Genomic DNA, 21,150 nt, shown 5'->3' with positions numbered 1-21,150 from the left:
CCTTAAATGCTGTGCTTCATAACCTTGTGACTGTTTTGGTAACTGGCGATTTATACTTCTTAATCCCGTCACCTTTTCGCCCATCTCCCCAAATCCCCCAAACCTCCCAACACCCTGCCCATCTGGCAACGAACAGTTTGTTCTCTGATTCTGTTTAGTTTGTTCAATTTATTTTGGTTTTTTAGATCCCAAATATAAGTGAAGTCATATGGAATTTGTCTTTCTCTAACTTGCTTCACTTAGCATAATACTCTATAGGTCCATCCATGTTGTCACAAATAGCAAGATTTTATTCTTTTTTATGGTTGAGTAATGTGCAGTTGCACATATGCACCACGTCTTCCTTAGCTAGTTGTCTGTCCATGGACAGAGGTTGCTTCCACGTCTTGACCATTGTACATAATGCTGCAGTGAACATGGGGCAGATACCTCTTTTTTGAATTAGTGTTTTGGACTTCTAAAAATATATACCTGGAAATGGAATGTATCAGCACCAGGCTGGGTTATAAGGTAGTTCCATTATTAGTTTTTGAGGACCATTCATACTGTTTTTGATCATGGCTGCACTGGTTTGCAATCCCACCAACAGTACATGAAGGTCCCCTTTCACCACATCCTTGCCAACATATATTTGTTGATTTATTGATCATAGCTTTTCTGACAGGTGTGAGGTTGATATTTTGTGGTTTTAATTTCCATTTCCCTGATGATTAGTGACATTGAGCATCTTTGCATGTGTCTGTTGGCCATCTGTATGTCCTCTTTGAAGAAATGTCCATCCAGTTCCTCTGCCCATTTTTAAAAGTGTTGTTTGTCTTTTTGGTGTTAAGTTGTGTGAGTTCTTTATGTGGTTTGAATAGTAAGCCCTTATGGAGTGTATCATTGGCCAATATATTCTCATATTTAGTAGGTTGTCTTTTCAGTTTGTTGGTGATTTCCTTTGCTGTGCAAACAATTTTTAGTTTGATATAGATTGATTGATTGATTGATTTTTGTTTTCCTTGCCCAGGGAGACACAGACAAATAATACTACATGCAGTGTTAAAAAATTTACTTCCTATGTTTTCTTCTAGGAGTTTGATGGTTTTGGGTCTTTAATATATTTATTCTTGTATATGGTGAAAGAAAGTGGCCTAGTTTCTTTTTGCATGTAACTATTTAGTTTTTTCAACACCATTTATTAAAGAGACTGTCTTTACTCTATTGTATATTCTTACCTCCTCTGTCAGAGATTAATTGACCATATAGGTGTAAGTTTATGTCTGGGCTCTCTGGTTTGTTCTGTTGATCCATGTGTCTGTTTTTATGCCAGTACCAGGCTGTTTTAATTACCACAGTCTTGAGTGTAGTTTGGTGGCAGGTGGCATGATACCTCCAACTTTGTTGTTCTTTCTCAAGATAGCTTTGGCTATTTGAAATCTTATTTTAAAATTAAAAAATTTTTAATTTTAAAAAATTAAAATTATTTTTTAAAATATTTTAAAATTTATATGGCTTCATATAAATTTTAGGATTATTCTAGTTCTGTGAAAATGCATTAGTATTTTGATAGGGATTGCATCAAATCTATAGATTGCTTTGGGCAGTATGGACATTTTCGCAATGTTAGTTCTTCCTTGAGTATGGTATATACTTCCATTTATTTGTATCTTCCTCAGTTTCTTTCTTCACTGTCTTATAATTTTCTAAGCATAGGTCTTTTACCTTCTTGGATAAATTTATTCCTGGGTATTTTATATTTTTTGATGCAATTGTAAATTGGACTCTTTCCTTAATTTCTTTTTCTGATATTTCATAATTGGTGTATAAAAATACAAATGATTTCTGAATATTAATTTTTCATCTTGTTATTTTATTGAAATAATTGATCAGATCTGATAGTTTTATGGTAGAATCTTTAGGATTGTCTCCACATAGTATCCCATCATCTGCAAAAATTGACAATTTTACTTCTTTTTTCCCAATCAGATGCCTTTTGTTTCTTTTTCTCATCTGATTGCTGTGGCTAGGACTTTCAGTGCCATGTTGAATAAGAGTGGTGACTCTGGACATCCTTCTCCTGTTTCTGATCTTAACATCATATGTTGGGTTTGTCATAAGTGGCCTTTATTATGTTGGTGTATGTTCCCTCTCTTCCCACTTTGCTGAAAGTTTTCATCTTAAATGGATGCTGGAATTTATCAGATGTTTTTTTCTGCATCTATTGATATGATCAGATGCTTCATTTTGTTCAGATGGTGTATCATGTTAATTGATTTTCAGATATTGAACCAGCCTTTCATCCCAGGAGTAAATCTTACTTAATCATGAGGCATGATCTTTATTTTATGTATTGCTGAATTCAGTTTGCTAACATTTTGTTGAGGATTTTTGCATCTATGTTCATCAGGGATATTGGCCCACAATTTTCTTTTTTGGTTCTTTCTTTGTCTGGCTTTAGAATTAGGGTCATGGTGGCCTCATAAAATGATCTTGGGAGTCTTTACTCCTCTTGAATTTTTTGGAATAGTTTGCAAAGGATAGGTGTTAATTCTTCTTTAAATATTTAGTAAAATTTACCTGTGAAGCCCATGCTTTTGTCTGTTAAGAGTTTTTTGGGTTTTGTTTTCTATTTTTTATTATTGATTCAATTTTGTAGTGGTTGTCCATTCAGATTTTGTGTTTCTTTCTTATTCAGCCTTGGAAGATTGTATGTTTCTAGGAAGTTACTCATTTCTTCCAGGTTGTCCAATATGTTAGCATATAGTTGTTCATTGTTTCTTCTTACACTCCTTTGTCTTTCTGTGAGATTCATTGTTACTCCTCTTTTGTATATGATTATATTTATTTGGGTGTTCTGTCTCTTTTTTTTCTTAATGAACCTTGCTAATGGTTTATTGATTTTTCCTTTTTAAAGATCCAGCTTTTGGTTTCCTTGATCTTTTGTATCAATTTTTTTTAGACTCTTTTGTGTTTTTCTGATCTTTATTACTTCCTTCTACTCACTTTGGGCTTTCTTTGTTCTTTTTCTAGGTCCTTTAGGTGTAAGGTTAGCTTGTTCATTTGAGATTTTTCTTATTTCTTGAGGTAGATCTATATTGCTGTGACTTTCCTTCTTAGCTGCTCTGGCTGTGTCCCACAGATTTTGGCATTATGTTTTCATTTTTATTTGTTTCAAGGCATGTTTTTATTTATTTCTTAATCTTATTAATGCACTCATTGTGTGTTTTTCAATTTTCTTTTTGTAACTGAATTCTTGTTTCATACCATTGTGATTGGAGTTGATGCTTGGCCTGATTTCAGTCTTCTCAAATTTATTGAGACTTGTTTTGTGTCCTAATAATATGTGGTATGTTCTGGAACATGTTCCATGTGTACTTGAAAAGAATGTATATCCTGCTGCTTTGGGGTGGAATGTTTTAAAAGTAACCATTGAAGCATGTGGTTGTATGTGTCATTTAAGGTGTTTCCTTGCTGATTTGCTGTCTAAAGATTTATCCATTAATTTCAGTGGGGTGTTCAAGTCTCCTGTTGGGACTGTATTACTGTTGATCTCTCTTTACATGTCTGTCAATATTTACTTTATATATTTAGGTGCTTCTGTGTTGGTTATATAAATGTATACTAGAGTTATATCCTCTTTTTGGATTAATCCCTTTATTATGAAATCACGTATTTGTCTCTTTTTACAGCCCCTTTTCAAGTCTGTTTTGTTTGATACAAGTTTTGCTACTCCAAATTCATTTTCCATTTTCAGTTGCATGAAATATCTTCTTCTATTCCTATACTTTCAGTCTATGAGTGTCTTCAGATCTGAAGTGAGTCTGCTGTAGGCAGCTTATGTATGGGTCTTGTTTTTTAATTGATGATTCAGCCACTCTTTGTCTTTTGATTGGAGCATTTCATCCATTTACATTTAAAGTAATTACTAATAGATATGTCATTCTTGCCATTAATTGTTTTTCTAATAGTTTTTGCAGTTCTTCTCTTTTCCTTTCTTACTCTCTTGTTCTCTGCTCTTCTATGTTGATGACTTTCTATAATGTTGTGTTTGGATTCCTTTCTTTTTATTTCTTGTGTATTTTTGCTTTGTAGTTACCGCATGCTTCATATATACTAAGCTATGTTTATATCAGTTGATATGTTTATATTAAGTTGATGGTTGTGTAAGATGGAACACAGTCTAAAATCACTGCAACTTTTACGAATCCCTCCATGTTTATGTTTTTGTCATTTTTACTTCTTTTTTTGGTCTGTGTGTATGCTTTAGTTTATAATTTTAATTACACGATTTTTGTACTTTTGTCTTTTAAACTTTGTACTGAATTTATAGTTGGTTGATCCTCCACTTTACTGTTTGCCTTTGTCAGTGAGCATCTTTTCCTTCCTATATTTCCTTTTTTATATTTTTTATTTTTTCCTTTCTGTTTAAAGAAGTTCTTTTAACATTTCCTGTAATACTGGCTTAGTGGTAATGACTTTCTTTAGCTTTTTCTTGTTTGGGAAACTCTTTACTTCTCATAAATTCTAAATGTTAGCCTTGCTGGGTAGCCTTGGTTGTAGGTCTTTGCATTTCATCCCTTTGAATATCTAGTTCCAGTCATTTCTGTCGTGCTGAGTTCCTGTGAGAAATCATCTGACAGTATTATGGAAGCTCACTTGTATGTAACTAACTGCTTTTTCCTTGTTACTTATAACATTCTCTCTTTATCTTTAACTTTTGGTGTTTTAATTATGATGTGTCTTAGTGTGTGATTCTTTGGATTTGTCTTTTTTGAGATTCTCTGTGCTTCCTGGGCGTGTTCCTTCACCAGGTTAAGAAGTTTTCTGTCATTGCTTCTTCAAATAGGTTTTCAGTCCCTTGCTGTCTTCTCTTTCTGGTATCCAGTGATGCAAATGTTGCTACACTTGATGTCCCAAAGGCCTCTTAAACTATCCTCATTTTTTGAAAATTCTGTTTTCTTTTTGTTTTTCCATGTAGATGTTTTCTGCCACCTTGTCTTCCAGATTGGTTATTCATTCATTTGCTTCATCTAATCCGATGTTGATTCCCTCTAACATATTCATCATTTTCATTTTTATATTCTTCATTTCTGGATTTTTTTATGGTTTCTTTCCCTTTTTTAGGTTCTCACTGAGTTCATTTGTTCTTCCCATAAGTTTTTTCAACATTGTCATAATCAGTGGTTTGAGCTCTATGTCTGTTAGATTGCTTGTTTCCATTTTGTTTAGTTATTTTTCTGGGGTCTTGTTCTGTTCTTTTGTTTGGGGCATGTTTCTTTGTCTCCTCATTTTGGCTGCCTCCCTGTGTTTGTTTCTATGTATTAGATAGATCCGTTATGTCTTTCAGTCTGAGCAGAGAGGCCTTATGAAGTAGGTGTCCTGTGGGGCCCAGTGACACAGTCTCCCTGGTCATCTGAGCTGGGTGCTCCAGGGGTGTCCTTTGTGTGGGCTGTATGACCTCCTATTGTAGTTGAACTTTGATTGCGGTTGGCACATCAGTAGATGGGATTAACCTCAGGCTGTCTACCTGTGAGGGCTAGCTGTGACTATAGCAGATAAGCTGTTGTGTGTGGGCTGATCCCACAAAGCAGATGTCTCTTTAGCAGAGCCCCGGTGCTAACTGAGTCAGGTGTGTCATTTATAGATTGGGTTGGATGGTGCTCTTGTGTTCTGAAGCTGTCCTCCAGGTGTGTTAGTTCTGTGACGTTCTAGGAGATGCTTAAATGTAGGATAAGTTCAGCTTCTGTTTGTGGCCAGCCTTGGGCCACCTGGTGGGAGCTACAAAATGATCTGCAGTTGGTTACTGCTCGTGTTGTGCTTGGAGGGACTTGCGAGAGGCTGTGCTGTGAACCAAAGCTAGTTTCCACTAGTGACAGGGATTGGGACCCTTAGATGGGCACCACAATGGGAGCTGAAGCCAGCTACCTCTTGTGCTGTGCTTGTGGCCATTAGGCCACAAAGCAACGTTTGAAGCCAACACAGGCCTCAGCTTATACCAGGCTCGGAGCCACCTAATGAGAGTTACAATGCAAGTTGAGACTGGTCACTGCTTGTGCCAGGCTTGGGGTCTCCTAGCAGGAGGGTACAGGGCATGCCGAGGCCAGCCATGCTTATGTGGGGTTTGCAGATCTTTGAGAGTTTGGGGGAAGATTGCATCACAAGGCAACGCAGGCTGCTTATGTGGAAAAGTTGCGGGAAGTAGCTTGAGCCAGGTGCGCAAGTTGGGCTGGGAAAGATTTCAGGGATTCACCGAGGTGGGGCAAATGTGTTAGATTGATGGAGAGCTCCACTTCCATTTGTCAACAGCCTGTGCCAGGGTGACTGGGTGGGGAAGGAACATTGGTGCCTGCCTGTGCATCCTTCCTGGGAAGGAACTACCCTAGCCCCTGCCCTCCAGCCCTTGCCCTAAAGCTAGTCAATTCACTTCTCTCTGTGTACAGCATTTCCCTGGTGCTTTAGGAGCTGTGGCCCCTATGAGCTTAGAGCAAGTGAATCTGTGAGTTAGCAAATCCATGCTCATTCTTCTCAAGAGGGATGCCTGGGACTCCAGCAGCCTTTCATCTCTTGGAGGCAATCCCTGCTGGTTTTCACAGACAGATGTTGTGGGGACTCCTCTTCCCAGCACTGGTGCCCCTGACTGGTGAGCCTGATGTGAGGCTATGACCCTTCATTCCTCAGCTGGGACCTCCACAGCCAACAGGTCCTTCCTGATTTTAATCACCACATGTGGGTGTGGAGCCAGTCCATACCACATATCTGCTACTCCTACCAGGGTTCTCCTACTGGGTTCTTCTATGTAGCCCTTCTGTCCAGGTAGTCTTTAGGTGTTTCTCAGTGATGGGTGTTCGGTTGCTCAGTTGCAATTTTGATGTGGTTGTGGGAGGAGGTGAGCACAGTGTTTACCTCTTCTTCCATTTTCGACTTTTCTTATTTTGGGGGTTCCCTTCATTTTAATCTCCATAGTAATGATAATAACAGGGAGACAAAGAACAGTAGTAGCAATGGTAGTAGTAATAACTATGTTCAATATCCTCTTTGAGAAATCAAAAAAATCCTATGTACCATATTTGAGAAAATTTTGAGCACAGAAAGGTTAAAGTAACCATTTTTTTAATTTTAATTGTTGTTCAAGTACAATTTTCTGCCTTTTACTCCCATCCCAGCCCACCCCCCCTCCCATTTCCACACCCCCCTAGCTTTTGTCCATGTGTCCTTTATACCTGTTCCTGTAAACCCTTCCCCTTTTCCTCTGAAATTCCCTCCCCTCTCCCCTCTGGTCACTGTCAGCCTGTTCTCTACTTCAGTGTCTTTGGTTATATTTTGCTTGCTTGTTTGTTTTGTTGTTTGGGTTCCTGTTAAAGGTGAGATAATACAGTATTTGTCTTTCACCGCCTGGCTTATTTCGCTTAGCATAATGCTTTCCAGTTCCATTCATGCTGTCACTATAGTAACCTTTTTAAAATTGGTATAGTTTATTGGAAAACTCATTCCTCAGAGAACTTTATTTCTTGAAAATTTCTAATAATTGATGGGAGGAATATTTTTGTAAGGTTATTTATTACCTATAGTCAGTTTAAAACATTTTTGTGCCATTTTTTTAAACAAGTCATTTGGTTTTCTTAAATTTTGTTTTGGAAACCTATCTGCACCATCTTTTTCATACCACAAAGAACAGCCATTCCTGTATACTGCTTCTTTAGTTAAAGGACAGAAAGTGTTACCTATAAAAAACATTAAGCAGCCGATAGGAGTTGTCCCAGTCCTTTGCTTTGCTGGGCACAGGATGCTCTGATTTGTTTTCCTTCCTCTTGCACTGACTGAGGTTGCAGCCGTCAGTTCCCAGGGAAGCGGCCTGAGGAGACGCTGGCTGAGGGGGACACGTGACAGAACAGTTTGACGAGGGAGTTACAGTCGATGACAGGGCCCTTGTGTTGTAAACCCTGAGCGGCTAAAAAGTTAAAAATAACTCAGGGTAGTTCTTAAACTGGAAATGGAAACCTCCTGGGAAAGATGAAGAGCTTTCCGGCCATGACGGGCTGTAATTGTAAGGCCGTCTGCAGAAGAAGAATTATACAGGACCCTGGTGAAGGGCACGAGGCCTGCCGCCTCGCACCCTCAGCTGCGGCTTATGTATCTTCTTCAGCTCGACGGTCCGAACAGCTGTAGCTTGAAAAACTCCCTTCTCTGTTTTTTCTCAGATTATAGTCACTGTCTATGAGATTGGCTGTCCACTCAAAAGCATAAAATTTCAGGTACTACAGCTATAGATTTGGTGAATGGGAACTATTAAGTCACGGAGGATCTTCTTGCAGCAATATTATTTTGGTTCTAACAAATTCCAGAATATAAAATTGGGAGCTATTTCTTAAAGGTCCAAACAATGTAATTTAGGACAACCATCTCATGTGGGTAGAAACCTACAAATCGTTCTTCCCCAGGAGGGGGTGCAACCTGAAAATACTAATAGGTTGAAACAAGTTTTAGGTAAATGGTTGGATATTAAATGGTTTATGAGACTATTAAAGCAAGGCATTTTGAAACCTTAAGAGGTTTGCCCCCAGGCGGGTACTCATTCTCACGTTTGCTGCATCATTCTAAGACTTTGGTGGGAATATCGGAGAGCTTAGTCTCACCCCCATGTCTTCCAGCAGCGGTACCACTGCAGAGGAGAGCCGTGCAAACCCGTGATGGCGTCTCCGAGAAAAGTACAAACATAACCACCAGAGGCATTTCTACATTCTTTTCTTTTCTTCTCCTTTTTTGACTTTTCTTTACTTGTTCCCCTTTTCTACAGATCATCTTTATGGAAGGCTAAACTGAGGTTTTATATATAGACTGAGGTTTTAAAATGGTGAAAAGCCATTTTATGTGTTTAAAATGGTGAAAAGAAGAAGCATTTTTTATGGCATAATCTAATTGTAAATGAACTGCATCTGTCCCTGATGAGAAATGACTGAGAATAATAAGTTGAGCTATTTGAGAACTAGTTGTAGCCATTTCCCAATATAAAATAGCAAGACTGTTCTTCTAAGAATTCGTACATCGGTTTTTATTTTGCAACAGGAGTTATTTATAAACTAAATACTAGTAGGTTCTGAATCTAATATACTATATATATATGTGTGTGTGTGTGTGTGTATCTATATATATAAATGAAATACATGAGTCAAAAGATGTGACTGACATTTGGTAGTTGCACAGGTGCCACGTAAACTGTAAGGGAAAGTTCATCCTGGGCAGGTAGAAGGCAGGGGTGCTAACGTCCAGCACTGGCACGGCACAGTCCAGTTAAATGTCACATTTTTGGGAGTATGTCGACATTGTGCAACCCAGGGCTGGCTGTCAGTGCCCTAGCCTGTTTCTTGCTTTTTCTCTGGGGACTGACTGGGCATTTCTGTGGGCTTCTTTATTGCCATTTGCCCACGTGCCCCTTCTGCCTATCTGGTCTTTGAGATCTCATCAGTAAAACTCAAGAGAATCTACTGGGAAGTGATTACATAACAAGAGAGTTCAATTAAGTCAAGAATAGTAGTAGGCACTTCACAAGAATAGTAATTCAATTGGGCTCTCGAGTTAATGTTAGAGCTCTCTAGTTAAAAAGTACAAATGAGACATAAATTGAGTATCATGGGAAAAGCACAAAAGATTGAGATCTAGTGATGGTGAGCAAAGAAGCTTTCATACTCCACTGGTGGAAGTGTTCGTTTTTATAAATATTTTGAATGACAGTTTTGCAACATCTGTATCAAAAGCTTTTAAAAAGGCCACACTAGTTAAAATCTGCTTCTAGAACCCAGCCTGAGGGAACTGTAACTGAACATGTGCACAGATGCACATGTACAGAGATGCTCGTTGCAGCAGTGTTTATGAAAGCTGCAAATTGGAAACAACTTACGTGCTCATCAGTGGAGGAATGGTTTAAATTGCATGGCATCTATTAAACAGGATGATGCAGAACTCTGTATCAAGCTAGAAAAATGTCTATGATGGATGTTTTTAAAACAGCATAGTATGTATAGTACGGTACCATTTTGGTTAGAATGTGTGTGTGAGAAAACCTAAAAAGACGTACTCCAGAACAAGTTCTGCTCATCTCTGGTAAATGGGATTACATATGACTTTTAGTATTTGCTTTATACTTTTTTCTGTCTGCAGACTTTTTTTTTTGTATTAAGTATATATCATTTTTATTATCAGGGGTAAAAAAGCTATTTTTATTCTGAGATGAAAGTAAAACAGGCTCCAGCTACATGCAGAGGGTCAGCAGAGAACTCAGGGTTAGGGAGGAGAACGTGTGATTTGTACAAAAATCATTCTGGGTCACTCCTGAGTGCATCTTGATCATCAGGGGACTTTCTTGGAACATCCTGAACTTGACCCCAAGAGATCTGGAGCCTTCACTTCTTGATGCAGCCTCCTCCTCGAATGGGCCCCTTTCCCACCACACTTGGCTTCCATCAGCCCTGCCCTGGATGCCTGGGTCCCGTCAAAAACATGCTCTCTCCTCCCCCACAGCGTGCCATGTACTGAGCTGCTTTCCTGTGTGCCCCCCCCCCCTCAGTGTGGCCCCGAACTTCTCCTTATCCCTGCCATTAACATCTGACTTCCTTTTCTCTCAGCCCTGCTTCTCATGGTGCTTGTCTTCCCACCCTCAGCGTCTGGCCTTTCCTACCTGTGGTTCTTGGCACTTTTCTTTGCGTTTTGCATTTTCTCACTATCAGGCATTCTTAGTCTGAGGAGGTGATCTAGGTGTAAGGAATAAAATTTAACCCACAGTAATTTTGCACAATTGTGTCAAGGGAAAAAGGTTTTTACCAAGACTTATGCCTTGAGTCTGCCTGAACTGTGCTGCACTTGGAGGAAACATTTCAGAATACGTCTCATCCATAACTGCATGGCATGTAAATAAAATGTGATTGTGTTTCATATTTTGTGAGACCTAAATATTTACCTAAAGGCTTTTGCCTCTAAATATTTGTTCGCCTAGAACTTGCTAAATGCATGGATCGGGGTTTAATTAGAAATAGAAGATCCTGTATTTTTACTTTCATTCTCTGCTCTGATTAAAGCTTGTTTTTCTTTCTGTTGTGTTCTTCTTGGAATTAATTATTTTGTTTTGCTAGTCTTAAAGACTGCAGACAGCCACATGTTTTTTCCACATTCACCTATCAGTTGCTCTTTAATTGTGTTTCAATATTGTTTTCCATAATGTAATCCCCAACTGTTACTGTTACACAATAAACCATTCTCTTGCATGCTGCTTTGTGTAGAGGTTGAGACCATTAACCCAAATAATCCTGGAAGGCTCTCCAAGCTCACAGTCAATGACAGCCATATCAGGGCAGAAACAGGCTGTTTGGAAATTTGAGAGATACAATCAGATAATATCACATGCTTCCCAAGGCAAGTTTCCAATACCCTTATGCCAAAACAAAAGGCTGAGCAAAGATCCTAGTCTGACTGCTTTTTATCCAGATCTTGGACAGATAACTTAAACTCAGCATTTTAAACTCGAGGAGTAGAGGTCTCTATCATGAAATGGGGTTATAGGAGACACTTGAGAAGTGCTGGACAAATGTTAGGCACCAGGTTATTTCACAGACTCACCAAGTGTCGATGATGCCAGGGATTTCAGGAGGGTGTTTCACCTGTAACCGACGTACACGCCCCAGTGCAAGGGCATTCAGGCAGCAGTTTCCCCAGGTTCTCCCTTCCACCCTTCCTTCCCTGCCCAGAAGACAAACCTCACCATCATGTAATCCTGTGACCCTTCATATGTCTGAAGAATACCTTCCTATTCGAGAAATCGTCCAGTGCTTTATTTCATTCAGAGACTACTTAGGAGAAATTTTCCTATCCAGTAACTACTGGAAAATGCTCATCTTTGGACTTGCCTATGTGTCCTCTAGGACATTCTTTCTTGCCCACTTGTCATAAAGTTTTTAACCGCTCCCGGGACAACACCAGTACCCACACATAGTTCCTAGCCAGTGTTACAGAACAGAGAGTTCTTCCACCAGTGTCAGCAGAGCCAAATGCTGGACACCGAGAACTGCAGTGGAGAAATATCGCCTATTTTATTATGAATGGTGCCACCCAGGACCACTGGAAGCTACTGCTCAAAAGCCCAAACTCCCTGACGGCACATAGGTGTCAGATTATGTAGGGCAAAATCACGAGACACTGTAGGCTAGGGTTTTGGGTCGTGTTGGGAGCTGAGTGGTTCGAGGTGAGTTCAGGGTGGTGAACAACTTTTTCACATCTAGGGGACAGCTTTGAAATCTGTTTTGATGCCCCTCGTCTGGTTTTATGGGGTAGTAGCTAGGAGGTCATTTCACCTTAGCACTCAGGAATGAAAACATACTAGGTTAAGTTGTTATTTTTAGCCTTCCAAAGGGGGTGGTAGTGAGAGGAGGGAGAAAAAGTGAGGAGGAGAGGGAGAGAGATTATTCCTAGAGCCAGGATTTAAAGCTAAATTTAATCAAAGTCATAAGGCCCCTTGTTTTTACCAATAGCAAAAAAAAAAAATCATATTTTTTTCATGTCCTCAAACTCACAACTCTAGCTTGAAAGCACTGGGCAGAGTAATTTTGTTGCTTGCATTTTTTATCCTGATTTGGTTAAGGAGGATCCTGCCCTTTCAGCTCTTTTGTTGAAGTAGCTGCCCACAACTGAAAGGCGGCTAGAAGCCAGCTGAGAGGAGGGAGGCCTGGAAAACATCACTTGAGTAAAGCACATGAGACCTCCTTTCTTACTCTCGCCTGCCTTGCTTGGCTAAGCTCTCACTTCTCACATCCCTCCTTGCCGCACAGACCAAGCGTGTCTCCTCTTTATCCCAACCGTGAAATAAATGTCAATGCCAACAGCCATTGTGTTGCTTTGTTTTGATGTAATGCCAAATGAACACAGGTAATGCCTTTTAACCACTGTAGCCTTTAACTTTAGTACAGTGTTAGGTCAGCTCACTGCAAATGAGTAAATGAAGGCTGGGTTGGTGGGATTGCATATCCTTGGGACCAGGAGAGAGCAATGGGTGTGTTCAGATGTAATGTCTAATGGAATCCAAACTGTAGTTAGAAATTTGCTTGATATGTTTTCCAAGAAGGAAGAAGTATTAGCTGCTAGAGACTCTGTTGACTTCCTTGGCATTGAAGACATCTGTCTGAGACCCCCAGGGTGACAGTAAGTAAGTTACCCTGATGAGTAGAAGAACTGATGTATTTCCCAGTTGGGAAGTCAGTAACCATACGTAAACTCTGATCTCTAAAATGAGTTTACCTGATACATTTTAAGTTGTCTCTTCAAGTATTCTTTAAATTTAAGCTGTTGAACAGAAAAAGCTGGGTTTCAGGGCTTTTGATATTTCATTTCGGTGCCATTTGGCTTGTTAGAAAAGACTAAAGATTAGGTTTTGAGTAGACTCCAGGACACAGTGCAGAAGCCAAGACTTGAATAACCTCCCTCTGAATAACCAGTCACTTAAAGAAGACTCTTTGTATTCACCCCGAGAAATTATTAAAATTTTACTTCATACAAAGCAAATACCTCAGGGGATGACTTAATTTTTTAGTTTTTTGTCTTTTCACTCCCATTGGATGGGTTAGTTAGACCTGTAATAGAACTTATTACTGGAAAATCCAGCTTTTCTTTTCTTTTCTCTCTTTCTTTCTTTCTTTTTTTTTTTTGATAGCACAGTTTTGCTCATAAATCAGTCGTCTTTATTTAGGCCAGTTCCCTTGTTTGTTACACATTCTTCCCAGGACAGCATTTAGTTTCTCTCTTCTTTCCACTTGTCGAGTAGAATGTCTTCTGCCAAGAGATGGGAGACCTGGATTCCACAGCCGCAGAAAACTGGCACCCTTTTCCCTGGCAGTGCATTCTATTAGCACTGTATCGGAATTTGACCTAGTTACTTCTCACAGACAACTGTCGCCAAGTCCATAGGGGTTTTCCTCCAAACAAAGGCTCATAGTCTTCTAAAACACGAAGAGAGACCTGTGTGCAGACCAGGTTACCTGGGACCTAGCTGCCCACCTGTGCTTCCAGTGACCGTGCAGGGAAGAGTGCCTGAGTCGTGTGCAGTGACACCACTTCAGAACTTAACTTCAGCGAGCTCCTGCAGGGCACCTCCAAAAGCAACATACATGGGCAACAGAGAGCAAGTTGCTTTTGTGCGCTTTGCAGACGTCTGCAGGTTTTCGTGACCATGTTTTTGTGACTCTGGTCCACCCCACCTCACCCCATCTTTGCCATTCTGAGAAACTATTCATTTCTTTTTTCTCGACATAAAATTATTCTCTTGCAGCTGCCCTGGTTGTCACCAATGGTAACATCTTCATCGAAAGGGCCTCAAGGACTCTGTGACTGAGATGAAAAAGACAGGGCCTAGCATTTTTGTGTAGCATTAAATACTCTTAAAGTTTATTGGTTTTAAATAGCCGAAATTGCAAATAAAAGAATGGGATAGTGGCCTAAGGCACTGATGTGTCCGTTTTCCTGGCCCTTCAATGCCCTGGCTAGGAGAGGGCTGAAGGCCAGTCACTCTGTTCAGTTAAATGAGGCTGAGACGAGGGTGCTTTGAGCTGGGTCACCTCAGCGGCAGCATGCATTCTGCAGGTGAAATAACCTGCTGAATGGAGGCACTGTGGATACTCATAAACCTTCACATGCTCCCTGGTGGAAAAGGGGAGAGGAATCAAAAGTGTCAGGTTGGATATGTTTAGCACAAAACACATCTCAGAAGTGTGAAGAAAAGGAGGAAGTGTTGATAAAATTAGGTGGTTTTTATACTAATTGATGCTGAATGCAGAGGAGAATTAATCACATTTAATGATTAAGTGGTTCTACCAAATAACTGCAAAATGCAATCTCCCCAGGAGTTTCTAATTTAAAAAACTGAAAAATTTAAAAATGTTACTCAGTTAAAGGCAGTCCGATTCTCAACAGCAAAACTAACGTGAGCATCCTGACAAGCTGTGAGAGAACACAAATTCAAGCCTTTTAAAACAATTCTATTCAAATCCGTATGTCATAGATACTGTTTTAAATTGTATCAGGTCTGTGTTTTGCCATTTCTATTTGTTTTTTTTTTAACCCATAAGGCTTTTAAGTTTTCAATTAAAAGCTCATTTATTTTGTTATTGTTGGCTGGTTTTCGGTTTTGTTTGTTTTTCCCTAGGAGTGAGACAGTATCTTTTGTGGATTTGGAAACAAATAATGGAAGACCATTGTAGCTTTTGTGTATATTGAAGCATCTATATATTTTTTAATTGAATTTATTAATGTTATAAAATGATACCTTCTATAATGTGGTATGGTCAAGAGGGGTCAGGAAAACTGATGGAAAAGTTAAAAGAGATGACATAGGAAGGATGAGGCTTTCATCCACAGTGCCTTGTCTTCGATTTTTCTCCTCATTAAACGAACTTGAGTCCTTCAGATAAGCATCTCTGGTTACTGTGTTCATACACGAACTTGATACTCCTTTTCCTGTTTGAAGTGGGAATAATTCTGGGATGAGTGTGTTACATACACAATGCTGATATTCTCCCATGTACTTGTAGAATAATGCTAAACTGCACAACTCAGGGACTGACTTTCATCAAGAATAAACTATACTTGCAAAGGTTGAGGTGACCATGACCTTTGTCAAGTAACAAGTAATAGATGTATTTTTCTTTCTCTCAAAATGTCAGTGTGCTCATTGAAACTGGAAAATAAACATGTAAAAATTAGTAATTTTTCAAAAATTTAATTAAAATTTGTTTTTTATTCCACATAGGAAGAATTTAATGGAAAAGCTGACTCACTCTTTTTTACTGATGGCCAGCGAAGAATCGACTTTGTGTTAGTGTATGAAGATGAAAGTAAAAAAGAGAACAGTAAAAAGGGTTCAAATGAAAAACAAAGGGTAAGTTTTTTATGCAATTTCCTTTCTTTTTATTTCTGATAATATTGTGAAATGACAGTTAAGTGTTATTTTTGTGTAAACAATAAAGTGAAATTGGTGTTTAAAAGATCATACACCTGCCCTGGATGGTGCAGCTCATTGGATTGAGTGCTAGCCTGTGAACCAAAGGGTGCTGGTTCGATTCCCAGTCCAGGCACATGCCTGGGTCATGGGCCAGGTCCCTAGTAGGGGCTATGTGAGAGGCAACCACATATTAATGTTTCTCTCCCTCTCTTCCCTTCTCTCTAAGCTTTAAAAAAAATCATACACCATACATACCTTCATATATTCTCTGCTCATTATTTCCTCAAGGCATGTTAACACATTATTTATTTTTAATTTGAAATAGAAGTTTCCACAGGCTCTTAATGTCAGTTGGTTTCACAGCTGAAGGCAGACCTCTCCTATGGAATTATACCCTCCATCTGTAGAAAAGATTTTCATTAAAAGCACACTTGGCTATTTGCAGTTAGGTGGGAAAAGATGCTAATGGTTAATAATGACAGCAAGTATAATAATGACTAGTATTCCGTGTGTACTCTCTCACAAATAATACATGCCTTTGCATGTATGCTTCTCATTTAACTCTCATAACCTATGAAGTACGTTCTGTTACCTTACCATCACAGACGAACACATTGACCCTTGGAAAGGTTACATGATTGGCCAAAGTCACAAACTGAAGTATAAGAAATAGTAGAACCAAGGTTCAAAATCTTATCTTGAATCTAGAACTTGTGCTCTTGACCTCACCCATATTCTGTCACCTCCCTTCCTTCTCTTTCATTCTTTGCCAGCTGCTCTGCTTCTTCCTCCCTGTACTCAGCTAACAGGGCCATAGTTATATTGAGATCTTAAAGCATCAAGTAGGCTAGGGTTGTAACACCTGCCTGGATCCTCATTACCTAACCCCAAGCTGGATTAGACTAAACCAAGACAAAAAAACAGCATACATGTTAGTGTTGCTTTTACCCACTTTGAAAATCACTCCCTCTTTGTTTATTTTTTCTTATATTGGATCTATCATACATCCAACTGTAATTGTCCCCGTCTGGACACTATCTCTGAAATACATCATCCTTAAATCTATTTATGTCTGCCAATTCTTTCAAACCACGTGATGAGGCCTGCTTAAAATGTCGCAGTCAGTCCTGTTTTATTTGGGAATTTTATTTGTTTGTTTATTTGTTTGGGAGGTTTGTGTTTGCGTGGTGTCACAGGATGAGCCCAGGCTTTGGAACCTGACATCCAAATTCTAATTCTGCTACTATATTATCAGAGCGATCCTAGTTGATGTAAGAAACTAGCCCCAAATGACAGTGACTTAACAAACGTGTATTTATTGCTCAGGTCAAGTCAGGTGTGGCATCCCTGTGTGGCACAATGACTGGAGGGTACAGGCAGGGCTTTGTCCCTGCAGTCACTCAGGAACCCGCAGTGACACAAAGGCTTTGCCCATATTCAAGAGGTGGTCTCTAACATCACCATGGGCATCAATATAAATGGTAGATGGGAGAAGGGACAGAGGCAGTTGCTCATGCTGCTTTACCTCTTTGGCCTGCAAGTGACTACCTCAGTTGTGTTCCAATTCAGTTGATCAGAATTCAGAAAGGTGGAAAGTGTAGTTCCTGGCTGGACTGCCATTTCTCAGTAGGAGCACCACACTATGGAAGTTGCCACAGCAACGAACTAGCTGTGTAACATCAGTGAATTTCCTTGTCAGTGTCTTCCTTTGAGATGTCTGTTATTTTTTAAATTTTAACATCTCTGAAATCAGGGTACATATTACAAATGGAGCATCATAAAATTTCATTGGCTGAATGTTTTCTTGTTGGTACATAGAGTATTGGCCCACTGTGTAACTGCTGGCATCTTAGATTCAGGAAAATGAGAATTCCAGCACCTAGTCTGTAGGGTTATGGGTAGGGTTAAATAAAATAGTATATAGAGGTGTTATGTAAATTTTTAGCACATACTAGATAACATGTTAATTCCTATCCCTTTACTTTTATTTGGGGTTTTCTTTTTTACATAAAATTTTAGTTTTCACTTTCAAATTACTGTTTACATTCAATATTATTTTGTTTCCATTTTAGGTATATGGCATAGTGAGTAGACAGTCAGGTACTTGACAAAGTGTTCTCCCAATATTTTCAGTACCCACCTGGCACCATACAGAGTTATTACAATATTATTGACTATATTTCCTGCGCTGTGTTTTACATCCTCATGACTGTTTTGAAACTACCAATTTGTACTTCACAGTCCCTTTACCTTTTTCATATTTGGGGTTTTCTTAAAACGGTGCACTAATATAAGAAGGCATGATTCTCCTTTTGTTATTATATGATTTTATTACTAGAGTTAAATAAGTTACAGGAGTTTATCATGTTCCTGTGGACACTTAAGATATCTCCTCTGCAGTCGTAGTCACCATCATCAAATATTCATTAAGCATCCATATGCCAGTGGAATGGGGCTGAGTACTACATAAAGTAAGTTAAACAAATCTAATCCATTAAAGTAAAAAGGAAACAGTTCTGGTTTTAGACAAGAGCCTCACAGCCATGGAGAAGCAGCCCCAGAGCTGCTTGCATTATTAATAAGTTCTGCATTTGCTTTACATAGAAACATAAGCCCCAGGGTAACTCTTATAAATCAGGAGGAAAAAAGTTATCATTAATCTTGGTGATCCTTGAACTCATGGATTGATATCCAGTGATGTGGTTTTAATAAGTTGTGCTTTGAAGCGTTTTGAGTTTCTGTTTGTACACATTACTTAATTTAAACTCCACCAGAATGCAGAGGTCAGCTTCAGAATCACATTTTCATTAATTTGAACAACATTTGCGAGTTCTGTCATGCTCCCTGTCAGGCCTTATTCGGGATTTAGGACAACACCAAGGAAAATATTTTCAAAATCCTGTTTTCTTCGAGAGGAAAAAAAGATGTCTAAATCATACTGGTTTCCTAAAACAACACCAAGGCTGACTTTGCCAGGGGCTGATCTGAAGAGTACTGTTAAATACTTTTTTAGTGATGATGGAGAAAGATTGACGTAATAGGGCCACAAAGACAAAAAAACACAGAGGAGTACAAAACTGCATTTCCCATGAGCAAAAGAGAAATTATTTTTCTATCCAAACCTCCAAATAGCATGTTACTTTGTCCCCTCACATTAGTGGAAATACCTCGCACCTTCCTTTTAAAAGCATAAACAATTTACATTTAGATTTTGCAAGAGGATGATTATAAGTGGTTTTGATAATAAATATTCATTTAGCCAGTACAGTTCTCAGCATAGAATCAGTTGGAATTTCTTTTTTACTGCAAGTAACAGGAAAATCAAACTCAAAATGGCTTAAATGCTAACAGAAAATGCTATGAGAAAATAATAATTTTCTCATTTAAGAAGTAGCCTGGAGGTAGGACCATGTCTGGTTTAGTTAATTTATTGGCTGAACAAGGTCATCATTCCATCCCTCTGTCCGGCTTTTTCTAAACTGGCTTCACTTTCTTGCAAGACGGCTGCTGCAGTTCCCAGCGTCCAGAGGCAGGAGCTGGAGATGCTCTTTCTCGAGGCCCTTTTGTAAGGGGGAAGAAAGCTCCCCCAGCTTTCTCCCCCAGGAGAGCCTTAAGCAGACTTCCTACTACAGTTTATTGTCTATTACAAATCTATTCCTAAACCAACTACTGGCAAGATGAATGGAAGTACCATCATTAGCATAGACTAATCAAGATGAGTCTTTCATCTCTTGAATCACCTGATTACCCACATATCTGAAAAACCAGTTGACTCTTCCTAGTAACGAAGAAGGGGAGAATAACTGTTCAGTGGGCAGCCAGCAGCCTCTGGCACAGTAAATGATTAAGTATATCTAAATATATTTGATCCAGACTGTAAAGAGCAAAAATGTTTCAAATAAAACAAGTTTCCATATACTTTTCCTACACTCCTTGCTCATTTTTGTTAGTAATGCTTCTTCCATTTCATTTTTAGAGCACTTGAACAAGTGGCAGCATCAATCTATTTTGTATTTACTTGGTCTGACACCTGACCTCCCTTCAGACAGGTGTGTTCATGACAAGTACTAGTAGAATTCAAATGATGGGAAGGAGGGTGGAGGGGTCTAGATGCTGCAAAAACAGCATGAGCAATACTGAGTATATGTTTTACGTATTTATCTTTTTTACCAGTGGAATTCATTTCTAAAGTTAATAGAAAATTTATTTCTTTAAAGTTGATGAAAAGTTTATATATGGAAGTAAAAATCTGTATTTCCTATCGGACCTTAAAAATTCTCTAGTGTATGGCAGAAGGATCTGTCCAATAGAAACCACAGAAAGAGATTTTTGAAAATGAGTGGTCAAACTAAATCATATCCAAAACTTCAAGTAATGTGAGACAACTGACTAATTGGTTACGGATTCTGTAAGCTTTTAAAACTTTTACACATTGTTTTAGATGAGTTGTTATGAGTCTGCAGTGGTTGGCTAGAAGCCGGATGAGATCTCTCTGGGTGTTTCAAAGTTCATCAGAGAGTTCTAGTACAATAAAAATAGTACATCATTCCATTTATTGAAGCCTTACATTCTTTAGAAAAGTTTTATAACAATGTCCATGAATATCTTGTACATTTTTACTATTTTAAATTTTTGTTGCTGTTGTCAGAAGGATTTAAAATGCAGTTTGTGATTTATTGTTGTGTGTTTAAAAAAATCTATTGTAAGTTCTATGTAGGGACCTTGCTTAGCTCTTTTTTGTTCTAGTACTTTTTAATACTTGTTTTAAGTTTTCTCAGAAGACCATATTCTCTTCAACTGATAGTTTTGCTCTATTTCCATCTTTATGTGTCTTTCTTTTTCTTGTCCAAGTGCAATGGCTAAGACATAGAACCAGTAACACACAGGGATCACCATTGTATTGCTCCTTATTTCAGTGAGAATATTTCTGAAATTTCACCATTAGATATCAGACTTGCTATAAATCTTTGGTAGTTTTCTTTTAAAAAGTTAAAAGAGCTCCCTTTTAGTTCTAGATTGCTAAAAGATTTTATAATTGAGTCAAATTTTATCAAATGCTTTTTAATTTTTTTGTATCTATTGAAGTGATGATATGGCTTGATTTCTCATGTACATTAAATATATAGTTATTTATGGCTAATGAGATGGTAATTCAAAAATCACTTGTTATTGGCCTCAACATGCAATGTAAAATT

The 21,150-nt window shown here is 38.6% G+C and overlaps 1 protein-coding gene across 4 annotated transcripts in view; it reads left to right on the top strand.

Annotated features, from left to right (window-relative positions):
- The window catches only part of ANO6 (anoctamin 6), a 192,765-nt gene that overhangs the window by 101,129 nt on the left and 70,486 nt on the right, over positions 1 to 21,150 (top strand). For all 4 annotated transcript variants that reach the window (XM_045829292.1, XM_045829293.1, XM_045829295.1 and 1 more), the window contains one exon: positions 15,764 to 15,892. In XM_045829292.1, the coding sequence (XP_045685248.1) occupies positions 15,764 to 15,892 (129 nt within the window). The remainder of the gene's footprint in view (positions 1 to 15,763; positions 15,893 to 21,150) is intronic.

Source organism: Phyllostomus hastatus, unplaced genomic scaffold (genome assembly GCF_019186645.2).
Source record: "Phyllostomus hastatus isolate PE091 unplaced genomic scaffold, TTU_PhHast_1.1 phas_scaffold_93, whole genome shotgun sequence".
NCBI lineage: Eukaryota > Metazoa > Chordata > Mammalia > Chiroptera > Phyllostomidae > Phyllostomus > Phyllostomus hastatus.
The sequence above is the reverse complement of the archived record's forward strand: the minus strand, read 5'-3'. Positions and strand labels throughout refer to the sequence as shown.